Raw genomic sequence first — 14,941 nt, 5'->3', positions numbered from 1 at the left:
GGCAAGAGCTTCTGGGAGTTGAAGTCCAAAAAAAAAAAAAAAGTAAGCTCGACTTCCCGCCCTTCTAAGAACCGATTGGTGAGAGGAAGGGAAGGAAGTCTAAAGAGAACCAGTGAGAGTTCGAAGTCGGTCTCGGCCAGCCAATCCGTGTGACCCATCGGCAGCGCAGCCTCTGCGTACTCATTGGCACCGGCGCGACGAGCTATCCTGCGGCTCCCGCCCCGTTGTCCTCCTTTCTATGGCAATCCGGTTGCCTAGATCGTCCAGGCTGCCGGGGACGTACGCGAGGGGTGGGCCCCGCTTTGCCGTCGCGCCTCGATGGTACCCGGAAGTGCGGCCTGCTGCTTCCGGGGCGGGCTGGGGCGGCTGTGAGGTGGAGGAGCCGCGCGGCTGGGGAATGCTGACGGCCTTGTGAGCCGCTCCCGCCTCCATTATGTCCGTCGTGCCGCCCAATCGCTCCCAGACCGGCTGGCCCCGCGGGGTCAACCAGTTCGGTAACAAGTACATCCAGCAAAGCAAGCCCCTCACGCTCGAGCGGACCATCAACCTGTGAGTGGGGCGCCGGTTCCTCCCCTTCCCCCGAGTCGCCTTCCCCTCCCCCGCTCCCGCCACTCCGGGTGAAGTGCTTTAAAGCTCCGTTCATGCATTATTCTACAACCCGGAGTTATCTCGGCGGCGGCAAGCCGATTGAAACACAGCAAAATAACAGCTCCTCCCGCCCCCGCCGAACCGTGCGGGTTTCTTCCCGCCGACCGCCCAGAACTTCCTGTGTCCCGCCTTGCCCGGGCCCTTTCACACATGCATGGCTTGCTCGTGCATTCATAATTTCTGTAGCGTTTTCCTACCGCCCTGACGCTGGGCGGATTCCGGAGCGGTGGGCATTAAAGGGGGGCGGGTGAAGGGAGGGAAGCATAAAAGGGGCACTTGCAAAACTGGATGGTTGTGGTGGGTTAGCGAGAAGGAAGGGCTTCCTGGAACAAGAACGTCTTCCGCGGGCGCGGAAGACTGCACCGCGCCAGGGCCTGGCTGACCTGCCCAGGCAGGGAGTTCAGTCGAACTTCGCGCCTGGCGCTTTGCACTGCTCCGTGCGTTTGCCCATGCATTGTCTGCACCCCTAGGAGCAAGATTCAGACGTACACGCACCTCTTATACCGTCGTTGCTCTTGAGAACTTGTTCCACATACTTTCCTGCAGGGTATCTCGGTGAGGGTACACCCGAAGGTGACGCTTAGCTGAATGAACACGTGAACTGACTACTGGGAAGCTATGCATTTAAAGTAATATTGATGGTGTGTTTCAGAGGGGTAGCCAGCTTAGGCTGTGGTAGCTGGTCAGAATTTTTGCATTTATTATAGTATAGACCTGTTCTGCTCTAAATGCCTGTTCTTTAAGAGGTTGCAAGTTCGTTTTAACTCTAGTGGTTTAGTGATCAAGTGCTGATAGGCCCACATGTTGCCACTGTCTCCATGAAGAGGCAGGCACATCCATCCCTGAAGCTTACTGCTTCCTTCCTTATTAGCACTTTTGCCCCATCACCTCAATTTGTAATAGCCTGTTTTTCTCTTGCTTTCCTTTCCTCTGTTCTCTTCTAGTGAAACTGCTATTCACTGCCTCCCAGCCTTCATTCTTCAGTTTAGTATATTCTGCAGCTGAGCCTATGTGGAGTGGATTGCTAACTTTAACTTACTCCCTTTAGCTCAGAGAAAAGGCCCAAGTTTACAGGGCTGTCTGTCATCAGTGATGCAGCAATGATAATGGTTTGAAGAGTGCGCCACTTCCGATAGCTGGCACTAGACTCTATTGATCACTTGAGTATCCATTTCATTCACCACCTAGTAATTCTATTTCTGTGAATCTGTTCTTTGCAATGAATACGCTGGCCTGGAACTTTGGCTGAGGCTTTAGCAGTCATCCCAAAACGTTTGGTCAACATGGACATGCTCCGGCCCCATGTGATTAGGGACATGTCCTCATTGACCCTGATGTGCTGCTGCATCGGCGTAGTTCAGCAAGAGGCCAGGGAAACGTTGATGTTCCCGGCTATGCCCATCTAGCTCTGAGCTGCTGAGGAGTGGAAGAAGTGGGCTGATGTTCTCTCCTGTAACAGCTGCTTGACACTTGCATCTGAAACCACTGACACACACAAAGACACCTCTGGGCACTTCGGTTATCCTTCTGCTGCTCGTGGCTGGTAAAGGCCGGTGGTGGTGTGCCTCTGAGCAGGCCAGATAGTTGGAACTCCAGCTTGCTCGGTCTTCCTGTAGCTTGGGGTTGAGAGCAACATACAGAGGTTTGTCTTTGCACCCAGTGAGTGAAGAACTAGAATGAATTGCAGGCTTCTAGCCTTTTGTGCATGTTTTGGTCTGCAACCATCCCTTCCTTTCTGCAGCTTGCCAGAGCCTGACTCATCCCTTGTCAAGGTGAGGGAGGTAAATGCAGTTATGAAACCCTGGTTTAGAACACCTCCCTCACTGATTTTTTTTCCTGAATCATGTCTAACCTCTGTCACTTTATGCAGAAGGAGCAGCTTCAAGGCAGACCGAGGGTAAAATATGTAGCCCTGCTTGCAGGTAGTTTGGCATCCTGTTCTCGAGAGCTGTGATCAGACCTGCAATAGGCTCTCAGTTTGCATGCAATGGTGTACCTACGGTGTCATTTCTTTTAGGTATCCTCTCACAAATTATACCTTTGGGACCAAGGAACCCCTGTATGAGAAGGACAGTTCGGTGGCTGCCCGGTTCCAGCGCATGAGGGAGGAATTTGACAAGATTGGAATGAGGCGGACTGTGGAGGGGGTCCTGATTGTGCATGAGCACAGGCTGCCCCATGTGCTGCTCTTGCAGCTGGGCACAACTTTCTTCAAACTGTAAGTGGGCCTTGCCAAAATGTTCCCTCTGGGACTCCCCAGAGGAGGGAAGCTAGCTTGCCCTTCCCAGTGAGGCCAGGGATGTGGTCGGTGGGAGCAAGACAGAATCCTCAGTTTCTCTCGCTCCTGCCCACCTTTGCCTCGTTGTTACCAAGGGAGCAGTGAGGTGGAAAGACCTGGCTGGAACCCTTTGCCATTTGATTGCTTTTCTCACAGAGCTGCCTTCTGCAGTGACTGCTATTCCTGATCATTAGTATGCGATAGTGTAAAATAGCAGGCACACTAAATTGCCGATGCTTTCGCCCTTCCACTTTCCTTTCATATCATATCATTTAAATTGCAAATGATCTCATTTCTTTTTCAGATGAACAGTGTATAAATGTATTCGTACAGAGGTTGTAAAGGCACTGTTGAACATTTTTGAATTAGTCTGCAAAAATCTCTTAGGCTATATATTCGTGTATACATTGTTAGATATTTTGTGGTGTATTTATGGCCTAATAATGGGATGGGGAAACCAGCTTCCATGTAGCCTGAAGGGCCTGATCATGCCTCATCCTGGAAGCTAAGCAGGGTCAGGCCTGATTGGAATCTGGATGGGGGACCTCAATGTTGTGAACCACCCAGAGAGCTTTGGCTATGGGTGGTATAGAAATATAATTAATAATAATAATAATTACATGTGCTCTCACTGTACATGGTCTTCATTACCTGATTGGCTAGAAATGATTCTTATTGCCCCAGATGACCAGGCTAATGACTGTTAGCCAATCACAGTTCAGTTTCAAATCGAGTATCTCACTTTTTGTGACTGTCCCAGTCTAGCCTGAATCCTGTTTTTGAAGGAGAAGCTTATAATTAGTTTAGGGCTTATATACATTTGGCAGAACAATATATGTATAAAAGCCCAGTGTCTGCTTTTTTTCAAGGAAAAACCTGCTTTGGAGCCAGGTGAGAATAATGTCCTGTGTTTCCCTGCCTGTTGCTTCCTCCTTCCAAATTGCTGCGTCCCAAAGCCCCCTGCACTTTCAGGCATCATATATTTGAAACCCCATTGGAGGCAAAAGTGGCTTGTAGGCTGTGGGAGTGACAGGTATGCTAAAGGTTAAGCATCCTTCTTTTAAAACTGCACCCCAGCCTTTGGTTTCACTAGGGAGGGTAGCTTAGCTTTGTCCCCTGCATGAGTCTGCAGTATATACCTCTGCTCTGAGTCATAGACAAAAGAATGAACTTGAGGACTCCTTTTGCTGCCATATCTCTTTGCTTGTTCACTGTTCTTGATCCTCAGAGGCCAAAAAATCAGAGACTCAAACCTAAGAACCATGTCAGTTATACACCTTATTCAGCAGCTGAATTGCTCAGTGTTTTACTTAGTCAGAATGGGCTATTCTTATGTGTTGTGGCTTTATAGTTAAGGATGCACTTCGTGTTTTGATAATATTTGGGTTCTTGCACATTACTTCAATTGGAAATAAAAATGTTTGCTAATAATTCACTGTAGCTTTTTGTTACAGGATTGCAGCCTTCATGAAGGCTGCAATCCTGTGTATACTTAACTAGGATTAAAACCCACTGTAAGTACAAGCACTTGCTTAATAATTAAGCACAGAGCTGTGCTACATATTTGAAAGGTCTTGTAAGTTCTTCAGGCTAATAAAGGCACCTATATTAAGGATTCAGTAATAGTAGTCAGTCATTCAAAAAAAGGCAGACAGCTCTGTTAACAACAATTAATTGCCTAACAGAGGTTTTCTGTGATTTCTGTAGTGCATTTCTGTTGCATACAGTGTATTATCATTTCTATTTGGGAGCAATTCCATTGAGCACCAGGGCATTGGACAGCTGAGGAGACTCAGATGGAATGGCAGCATTAAGGTGCGAGTTACTTTCTGTGGAGAAATATGGGGATAAATCATGCTCTTGAGTTTTAAATGGTGGTTGGTGAAGTACTCAAGTGAAAGCATTTCCTAGCTAAACATTGCAGCTTTCTTCCTTCCCATTAATGACAAACTTTAAACCGTTTAGAACTTTGTCCATTTGTCATTTCGGAACCTTAGCAGGGGAAAGTGCTAGTTTTCTCAGAAGATTAAAGGTGGCATATGGTTATGGTCTAACAGCAGGATGCACAACTCTTCTAAAATGTTAAAACTTGCCTGATAAACAAGATGTGCAGAGAAAATAGCATGTGTGATTGTTTTGCGGAAAATAACTCATCTGTGCAGCATTGCAGGGTCTGACATCTCCAGGATCAGAAGCAGCAGAGGATCTCAGCTCCTTGAGATACTCGCTTAACTAAAATCTTGGGGGAAATCTTAGAATTTCCTCAGATTGGTAAAGTATTTCTAAAATATTATTTTGTTTGTGGCTATGCCTAAAATGCATTTTTTGTATGTTTTGAACAGGCCTGGTGGTGAACTTAACCCAGGAGAAGATGAGGTAGAAGGTCTCAAGCGATTAATGACAGAGGTAGATGACACATTTATTTGGACTGTTATCCTGAACAGTCAGAGTGGGCCGCAGTATGCATTCGCATGCGCTCATAGTAGTACTGTTGAGGACATTTGCACGGTACATTCAGGAGTCTCCTTAAGTATTAATGCACCTCATATGAAGAACTCTGTCTGTGGTTTTCCCATCCTGGAAAATCAGGCCTGGTAAAGCTTTGTGACTGTGCATGTGAGCACTTCTGTGTTTCTCTGTAAAAGCTCAGCAGCCTTACTGGTGCTGCCAATCTCTGTCCTGGATGGAACTGGTACAAGCAAGCCCTTCTTCTGCAGAGAAAGTTCTTGTCCCTCTGTGGTGACACAGACTTGCTGGGATTGGATGGGGGCTTTTCCCCTTAAACAAAGTCTGCACTGCTTTTTAATTTTCCACCTTCTCCCAGTGATACGCTTAAGACATCATGACACCCTTAAGACACTCTTCTTTATATTCTCTTTTATGTCTAACAGAATGTTCGAATTGGAAAATTTTATTTCCTGCTCCATTCAGTTTGCTAGTAATTCAAATTAGACGTGAAAAGCAGACAGTGTTAGGGTCGCAACATTAATTGAGCTACCTAATCAATTCATTAAAATATTCCGCCTTAGTCCAAATGATGAACTTGCTTAATTGGGCCAGCTCACACGCCTCTCTTTCCCAGTCCTTGAGCCATGCTTTAGCTAGCCCAGCTCCCTGTCTCTGAGAAGCTGCATCCGTGTCTTTAACCCAGTCATGTGCTTTCTCATGGCCTTCAGTGTGCTCAGCTCCCACTGTCTCCTTTTCCCTTCCTTCCCTGCAGGCACTTCCTGTTTCCTACTAAAATACTTGAGTTATGTAAGCCACTTACTGCGGTTCCTTGGTACTGGAAAGCAGGGTATACATTGCATAAGTTGTAAAGTAAAATAGGTGTAGCTCTCTCAGGTCTAGCTAATAGGGTGGGTGTGGGACTCACTGGGCAGTGAAGGTTCGCCATTGAGCACCATCTGTGGCGGAAGGACGGGGGAGGTTGGCACATTGAGAAGCATCAGTTTGTGTCCAAAGCTCACGCACTTGACTGGTGCTGGATAGTCATGGGAAGCAGCTGTAGCTCAACTCCTCTAATGCTGTGCATCATGATGGGGAGGTGAAGTTTGTGGGCTTCTCAGAAGCCACGGCAAGATATTGTTAGCAAGAGGGTTCTGATCTAATTCTTGATCTGCTACCTCAAGACAGTGGTAATTATGCATGAACTCTCCATGTACAAAGGAAGCTATATCTCTGCCTAATGCCATAGAGGAATGCTTATTGTTGTGTAAAGTTTCAAAACTGAGGTATGTCTAGCAGTAACATACATATTTCCCCCTTTATAAAAATGTAATTGGCAACTCTGCATCCTCCTTTCTTGAAACAATGAGAATGTTAATCAAAAGTCACTGTTGCTTTTAAGAAGTGCTTTAAAGATTTCCCAAACATATAAAAAGTGAGTGCTGAGCCTTACCATTGCATATCATATACAATCAAACATAGGTAAAGGAAGCATAAATGTAGTTTAAAAAGCATCTGGTATTTCTTCATAATCAATTGACAAAATTCTCAGTGGTTTTAAGTCTTCTCAGCATTTCTGTACTGACTATAGAAATTGGAGAAATGAGACCAATTTGTTGGACTAACTTGAGATATTCTGCCTTAGTATGGTGCTGCCGTTGAACATGTAAGGATTTTTCTTGCATCCATTTTTTAACAGATTCTGGGTCGTCAGGATGGAGTGCAGCAAGACTGGGTAATTGATGACTGCATTGGTAACTGGTGGCGACCAAATTTTGAGCCTCCACAGGTGAGGACTGAAGTTAACATTACTGTTTTCCTGTTATTTTTTACTGGAGGTAGTAACACCTTCCTTCCCAAGAAATTAAAGCCCATTGGAGTGCAGAAAACTCCTTCATTCAGAGGGATGAATTCAGTTTGAAGAAACTCTTTGCATCCACATTTCAGTGGAAGGCAGGGCGAAAGACAAAAAGGGCCAAGTCAGAGTAGTAAAGTATTTTAGCTGAAAACTTTTCCTTCCAGTAGCTCTGCCTTAGGAGATGCATTTCAACTTTTTAGGATGGGGGAAAAGCTGTATAAAAGCAAGATTACCACAAAACTGTCCATGGTTGTGAGAAAGGAGGCAAGGAATTCAGGGCAGGCTCAGAAAGCTAAAGCTGGTCCCCGGGGATAAGTTCTGCATCCTCACTTTTGGGTGTTGATTACCAAAACCCAGTGCAAAGAAAGAAGTCTCAGCCCCTCTGGAGCTAAACATCAGCTCTTGAGGCACTTGAAGTTTGAAATACTTGAGTTCAAATGTTATAACTGAAAACCTGATTCATCTCGAACGCCATTTGTTTTTTTCTGCAATGGTTTCTAATTGGTTTCAGAATGTTAGGATTGGGAACACTTTGCTAAGCTGGGTGTTTGTCTTTGATATGATAGTACCTTAGGGCCAAGCTAGACTTTAAGCACGTCATTTGTTTTTATGTGACTATTGGTGGTGGTTGTTAAATATGCGTAGCCACGATGGAGGGCAAATCAGGACAAGACCCTTTCCCTCTGTAAATCAGATCTGATTTGTATGTACATCCACACATGGCAGTTCATTGTCACAGATGCCCATGGAAATTTTCCTCCTGGGCAAATAGCAGGCAAGTTATAATACCATGATGAACATTACACACACTTGGATTTTTACCAAGGAGTAAAGTTTACTGTGGTTTATCACAGTCAAGCTACCTGTGTAATATCTGGCACTTGATATACATGCATGGAATATAACTTTTGAATCCTCATATTTAAAAGAATCAAACTGAAGCAGGTACACTTTAAAAAACCTGGTTTCCCCCCCAGGGCTGCTATGGTCACTCATTACTGGTGAGCATTTCCATTTCTGAAAAACGTACCCAGACGTGAACTAATAGCCTTTCTTGCTTCTCTTCAGTATCCATATATTCCAGCTCATATTACAAAACCAAAGGAGCACAAGAAGCTGTTCTTGGTTCAGCTTCAAGAAAAAGGTAATTGTTCGACTACATCTTTAATGTGCATATATGCTTTTCCGATCGTGGGACCAGCCTGGATTTCTGTCTGAATAAAAGTTTTAGTGTGATGGCCTTGTACTTCTGACCTGGAGAGAGAACCTTTCTGGGCCAAAAGCACATTTTACAGCATCGCTGATTGATAGTGTGGCAATTACACAACTGCTTCGTTCTTCCTTACACTTAAAATGGCTAAACTTTGGCTTGATTGGACCCTCCGTGTTGACAAGCTGTTCCGAACCCCTTCTTAGATGTGACAGCTCTGCATTCAGATTGCCTGGAGCAAATCTTTAAAATTATTCAGCATCCAGATTTAAGGCAACCAGGCAAGCTTTGAGCTTTATCTGGCCTTGCTTGAAGGAGACTCGCTTACCCTGAATTTGTCCTCTCTCGGATTTGTTCTAGCTTTGTTCGCAGTCCCCAAAAACTACAAGCTGGTAGCTGCTCCGTTGTTTGAGCTCTATGACAATGCACCAGGCTACGGACCTATCATTTCCAGCCTTCCTCAGCTTTTGAGCAGGTAGAGTATTCTGCGTCTATAGATTTTGTTGCTGGTGTCTGTGGAAAATGGAGACACTTTCTTGAGCAGCCTCTGTCGCTGCTGTGGGAGCAGGCTGAGTGTTTTGAGGATTGGCATGCATAGATATCTACAGTGACTTTGGTCCCAAAACAACTTAATGGGGAGAAGTCTGTGGAGTTGGCACCAACCATGCTCAGAACTCACAAAAATAGTGCAGTCCACAAAAGCTAGTCTAACAAAGTCCTGACAACTTTGTCCTGTGTGATTTGCTGAGCACACAAGCATTGCCACTGTAAGGATGAAATACAGGTTTCTGCAAATGGATGGAACTTTCTGCTGTTGGAATGTTGCCATCGGATATAATACCATAATATGTGGATTTCAGTAAAACCGGAAATTTTGGAAAGATTGGAGGGTTAGGATTGGCAAAACACTTTGATCAATAAATCAGTAGCTGTAGGTGGGTGAGCAGTTTGAAGCAGTTATGGGTGCATCCTCTGCATACCTGAACAGGTAAAAGGTCTGACAGGTTGTGCTGGCTGGGACATGTTAGGGTTTCAGCATGCACTGGAGTGCGCCTTTAGTGTGCTAGATGAGGAGGATTCTCATTCAAGTTTTTTAAGATTTTCCGGATTCTCCAGAGCTAGAGACCACATTTGACTTTTTTTTAAAAATGTAGCTATGACAGTACAAATTCCTAAGGGAAGAAGCTTACAACTCTTTTGGTAGGCCAGCTCAGCTGAATTGCTTCTGCCAGGAGGAAAATTACACTTTCCCCTAAAAGTCCAAGGATTAAGAGTCCAGCCCTCTTGCTTTTAAGATGGGATGCTTAAGGGCTGTTTCTTGTAAACAAGTTCCTTTGAAATGAGTTGGGTTCACCACCCTGTAGTATGTTTATGTTCATGGTGGTAAGTTCACTGCAGAGATTAGTACCTGGAGAGCTTGTGTCCAAATTTAGCTTTCAGGGAATAGCCACTGCCCTCTTCCGCTTGCCAACCCAGAGAAGGAGGAATGCTTGGAGGGAACAGAGGCTGTGGCAGTACAGGTTGGTCACCTCTCTCTTTGGAGCTGGATGCAGGTCTTAACCTGCTGCCTTCCCTCCTTTTCCTGGAGTGGCCTTCTATAAAGTACTTGCTAGCCAGGATTTCCCACTTCCATGCTAAGGATTTAATGCGTAGTAAGACCCATCCTTCTCGCTTGCTCATCAGAAAGGGAAGAGCTTGTCTCTCCTCTTCCAGCAGGGGGAATCTCTTTCTTCCGTGTCTCAGTCCTCAGCAGGGAAAAGGTCCTGTGTCCAGTCACTTGCCGATCAAAGCTCTTTTGTGCCAGCTGCTGAGTGCGGAGCTTGGTGAGGAAGTTGCTGGGCAGTTCAGTCCCGCTTATTGCTTAGGCTTGCCCTGTTCAGTTCAGAGTAGATGCAAAGCTTGGCATTTGGGGCTTTGACAGTGCCGCAGAGTGATTCATCCCATTTCCTTGTGAGTGGACATGCAGAAACTTGCCCTGCTTGCTTCTGGGTAGTTTAAAATTGCTACGGATCTCATTTTGGCCCTGTCCTTCTGCCTTTGGCCACACCCACTTAGCCTTTGGCCTTGTCCGCAGGTGGAATGCAGTCTCAGAGGCCTTTCCTAGACTGGAATTCAGCCCTTGGACTGAAAACGATTTGGTCCAACCCACATCTTACAGCGTCTTCCTTCTGTTGCTGCAGTTCCTAGCTGCTTCTCCATGTGGGTTTGGTGGCTTCACCTCAGTAGGATTAGGCTTAATGTTCATCCTTGAAGCTTTGCCATCCTTCCAGACTTTGCCACCGTCTCTCTGTATGCTTTCCAGGCTGAACATTGAGGAACCCTCTGATTCCTTGGAAGCCTTCTAGGGTCAGAAGGCTAGTAATGGGCAAGAGTCAGTCATGGACTCGTAATCTAACCTACCTTGCAGGCTTGTTTTTGTGAAGATAAAAATGGAGTGGAGAAGCACGTAGGCTGCCTTAGGTCCCACACGGGGGGGGGGGGGGCCGAAAAAAAATTTTTGGGGGGGGGGAGCTACCCTGAAATAAAAAACCGTTTTCCCTTTTTACCCCCCCCCCCCCCCGTTAAATGCCTGGATGTATTAAAAGGAGTGGAGCCTTGTTCGTGTGCGGAGAAAGCCTGATGAACCAAGCGAGTAGTCCCAAGATAAGAACCAGGATATTTTGAAATGCATAGGAGGTTCTGCAAGAGACAGTACCATGTGAAAAGGCTTTCTTGGAGAAAGGAAAGTTCAGAACTGCTCTTTAGCCGATTATCAAGACAAACGCACAAGTTATTGCCATTGTAAGAATAAACAATTTTTGTTTTTCTTTGGCAGGTTCAATTTTATTTACAACTGAATTTCCTGAAGTGTGTGGTAGAAGCCGTCTCTGTGAGAACAGCTTTAAAATGTAGAAGAGAAAACATGATGCAAGGATTTTTTTATGTCTCTTTCCCTCCAGTTTTTTCCCTCCCCAAACTTTCTGCCATCTGAATAGGAAAGTGAATCTTTACTGTTTAGATAGTGGAATGACATGTGTAATTGTGTTTTAATCACCTATGTTGTAATAGTCACCTTTTTTTTTTAATAACATTAAACAAAATGAACTCATTCTCCTTTCATGTGTTTCAAATGTGGGGAACTGATTACTAATAGCATGGTCCTTTGCATATAAGCTTACACAAGTTCTTGAACCCAGGACCTGAGGGACAGCCAGGTGCGGTTCCACTTGGATTCCGTCCCTCACTTCTGCCCAGCCAAGAGACCATTGCAGCCCCTGGGGAGGATTTTGCCCCTCTCCCCCCTCACTTGCGAGTTCCACAAACTCACGTGCAGGATGAAGCTGGGAAGACTGACCTGGAGAAGAAAAGGAATGGCAAAAAAGGATGGAGTGGGCACAAAGTGCAATTCTATTTCTGGCTTTCACAACTAAGCCCTTTTTTCAGCAGTTTGCAGAATTGCTGTTAGATTCAGACAGTGATATGCTTCAGGGGGGCATTAACCGAACTTTGCATTTTAACTTTCAGATGTTACTGAGTTAAATAGGAGGTCCACATTTGCCATCAGTTCAGGCTAAGTAGCTTAAGTTCCTTCACACTAACATTTCTAGTATATGGACTGAGCAAGAGCGACAAAATACTGCCATTGAATGCCGTTGTTGCAACTTTAATGTCTTATCCTCCAAATAGTCTTAACAACAGAGATTCAGTTTCCATTCTAGATATAGAACACTGTATTTCTATAGCTATAAAGGTAAAAGTTTCCCCTTGATGTTACGTCCAGTCATGCCTGACTCTAGGGGGTGGTGCTCATCTCCGTTTCCTAGCCGAGGGGGCCAGCGTTTGTCCATGGCCATGTGGCCAGCATGACTAAACACCGAAGTGCACGGAACGCTGTTACCTGACCACCAAAGTGGCACCTTTTTATCTACTCGCATTTGCATGCTTTCGAACTGCAAGGGTGGCAGGAGCTGGGATGGAGCAACGGGAACTCACTCAGTTGTGCAGATTCGAACCGGCGACCTTTCGATCAACCAGCCCACCCAGCAGCACAGCGGTTTAAACCACTGCACCACCTGCAGTCCCTTCTATAGCTATAGATTTATCCATATCTTCATACTATAAAATGCCAAGCAGCCATTGTGATTTCTCAAACATTCAGAAGAAAGTCCAATTGAATTCAGTGAGGCTCACACCCAGGTAAGTGGCAACAGATTAACACTTTGGTGCAAAATCTAGTATTGTCAGCTATAGATGATCCCATAGGTGACAATTTGGTGTTGGACAGAGCTACTTGTAGACAATTTGAGGGTTTTCAACTGAGGCTGCATATTCTGCTGTTGTATGAAAGTGATGTATCAATGCTTCTGCTTCTGGGTGTTTGGCTCCACATCTAGGCACAATGTACAGCTCCTTTCATTTAAATACTGTGCTAATACTTTTTGGCAATGAATTTATATCGACAGCTAAAGGTGGTTTACCAGATATAACATACCAAACTATAACCATAAAATAAATATTAAAACTATAATGCTACACTGATATTAAATATAGTATCACATTAAATAATGCATATTAAAATATCCTCAGGGTGTTAAAAGTGTTAAAAATTAGGAGCAAGGGATGCAAACCTTAAAACCAGCCCAGAGGGTTTAACACTTGAATGCAAACAGGTTAGTTTTCATTTTGCCGCAAACTTCCAGTGACTTATATTGGATTGTTCTATTCTGCACCTAGCTTTAATGTTAGTGGCTGGATTTTAATGACTAGGGGAAGGGAAGGAATGTGCAAGAATACTAGTGGCATCCTTCTCCCATCCTACTTGTGTGTTGTCTCATTTTTGTAATGCCTGTGCTGTGTGTGAATTGCTGTTGTTCAAACCATACAAGGGTGGCATCCAAGCCATCCAGGAATGCTAGAGCAAATCATGGATTGCAGGATAATTTGGAAGTCATCCTTGCTTCCCATCCTGGGGGTTTTGATGGACCTAGTACAGATAATCGGGGAACTGAGGTGCCGCGCAACTGGCTTGCATAGGATGGGGAAAAGCTGCTGTTGCGGTTTCCTTTCCAGTTATGCAAACTCAGTCAGTACCCACGGTCTTGCATCTGCCCAGTGTTGGGGTGCAAGATGGGCATGACACCCCGAATCAATATCTAGCAGTACTCAAATGGATCAGGAACTTGGTAATGTGCATTTCTAAACTTCGGGTTGTCCCAAATAATACAAATCTAAGCCTGGGGAACGTGCCACCAGCCTAGGTAGCATTCAGACAGTTCACAAGATACGTAGTCTGTTGGGGACAACGCACATGAGCTACACTATTTCTAAGCTTTCCATGCTTACCAAGAAGGGAGAAATGGTAGCCAATAAAAATAAATCCACAGTCCTGTCAGTGTGCCTTAAAATGTCTTTATTTCAAAGCAATCTAATAAAACATTCAGACTATTCCTACCACAGTGTACAGATAGGAAACATAGGGTGACATCAAGCACATACACACATGCTAAAGAGCTAGCATTTTAGTGTTGAAGGTCCTGAACCACACGGATCAATGACCTCTGGCATGTTGCTGCTCATGAGATGCTACTTCCGGCTGTTGGAGTATTTGCATCATGTGCCAAGTGAGTCGCTGGGTGCAGATGTGAGCACTGCAATTATGCACCCAGGACATGGCAACAATCCAAGTGCCATCAGTGCCGCCTGGGATGTTCCACAGACCCAGGGGTAATCCTGCTTGGACTAGACCTGCTGAAAGTTAGTCACGACTAGCATCACTGTAGTCCAGGGTGGTGCAGTGGTGAGGTTTGGACTCGGGAGATCCAGGTTATAGTCCCAACCCAGCCACAAAGCTGACTTTTGCTCACTGACACGCAGCTTAACCTACCTTACGAGGTTGTTGCAACATAAACTAGAGCTTTGTGAGACACCTTGGGATACTTGCAAGACTTAGAAAGGCGGGGTTTGAATTTAATGTATTATGGTGGTGTGTTACTATTATTTATTAGTATTGTTCCCGGTAGCAGAACAGGGAGTACTCTAGGGAGAGTACAACAAAAAGTTCTAGCAAGAATATTCAAATCCTGGGCAATCCTATGTCTTGGATCCCACTTTCATTATTGCTATCTCTGGCCTTTGGGGGCATTTTTTACCCTGTATCTGCCGGGAAGGGCTGATCTCTCACTACTAACGAAAAACATACTGAACCATGTGACCTAGGACAGTTGCTGTTTCCCCACTACAGTTGCGTGTAATATTTTTCGATATTGCACCCAGGGAGGGCAGGACGGCCCGGCAGCCCGAAGCCACGGGCGGCCCCCCCTTCCGAAAGAGCCAAGCGCGGGGCGCCCCGGCCCCGCTCCCCGGGGCTCCCGGGGGCGCCCCTCGTCGCGAGGGGTTGGGGCTCGGGTCGGGCCCCAGGGCCTAGCGGCGGCGCCCCCCGCGACCCCCGCTCGGGCAGAGGGCGCCGCGCCGCGCCGCCGGGGGGCCCCCGCACGGGAAGGCGCGCCGGCACCGCCTCCGCGCG

The 14,941-nt window shown here is 45.8% G+C and overlaps 1 protein-coding gene across 1 annotated transcript; it reads left to right on the top strand.

The window, feature by feature from the left end:
- The first annotated feature begins 351 nt into the window (after positions 1-351).
- Positions 352-11,527, top strand: NUDT21 (nudix hydrolase 21). Its single transcript, XM_044434214.1, has 7 exons — positions 352-549; positions 2,666-2,866; positions 5,269-5,332; positions 7,071-7,160; positions 8,298-8,373; positions 8,800-8,914; positions 11,255-11,527. The coding sequence occupies exons 1-7, from the start codon at positions 434-436 to the stop codon at positions 11,274-11,276; spliced, it is 684 nt and encodes a 227-aa protein (XP_044290149.1). The 5' UTR covers positions 352-433; the 3' UTR covers positions 11,277-11,527.
- The last annotated feature ends 3,414 nt before the right edge of the window (positions 11,528-14,941 follow it).

Source organism: Varanus komodoensis, unplaced genomic scaffold, assembly GCF_004798865.1.
Source record: "Varanus komodoensis strain SLA01 unplaced genomic scaffold, ASM479886v1 scaffold27, whole genome shotgun sequence".
NCBI classification, from domain to species: domain Eukaryota; kingdom Metazoa; phylum Chordata; class Lepidosauria; order Squamata; family Varanidae; genus Varanus; species Varanus komodoensis.
Note: the sequence above shows the minus strand (reverse complement) of the source record. Positions and strands in the feature narration are given on the sequence as shown.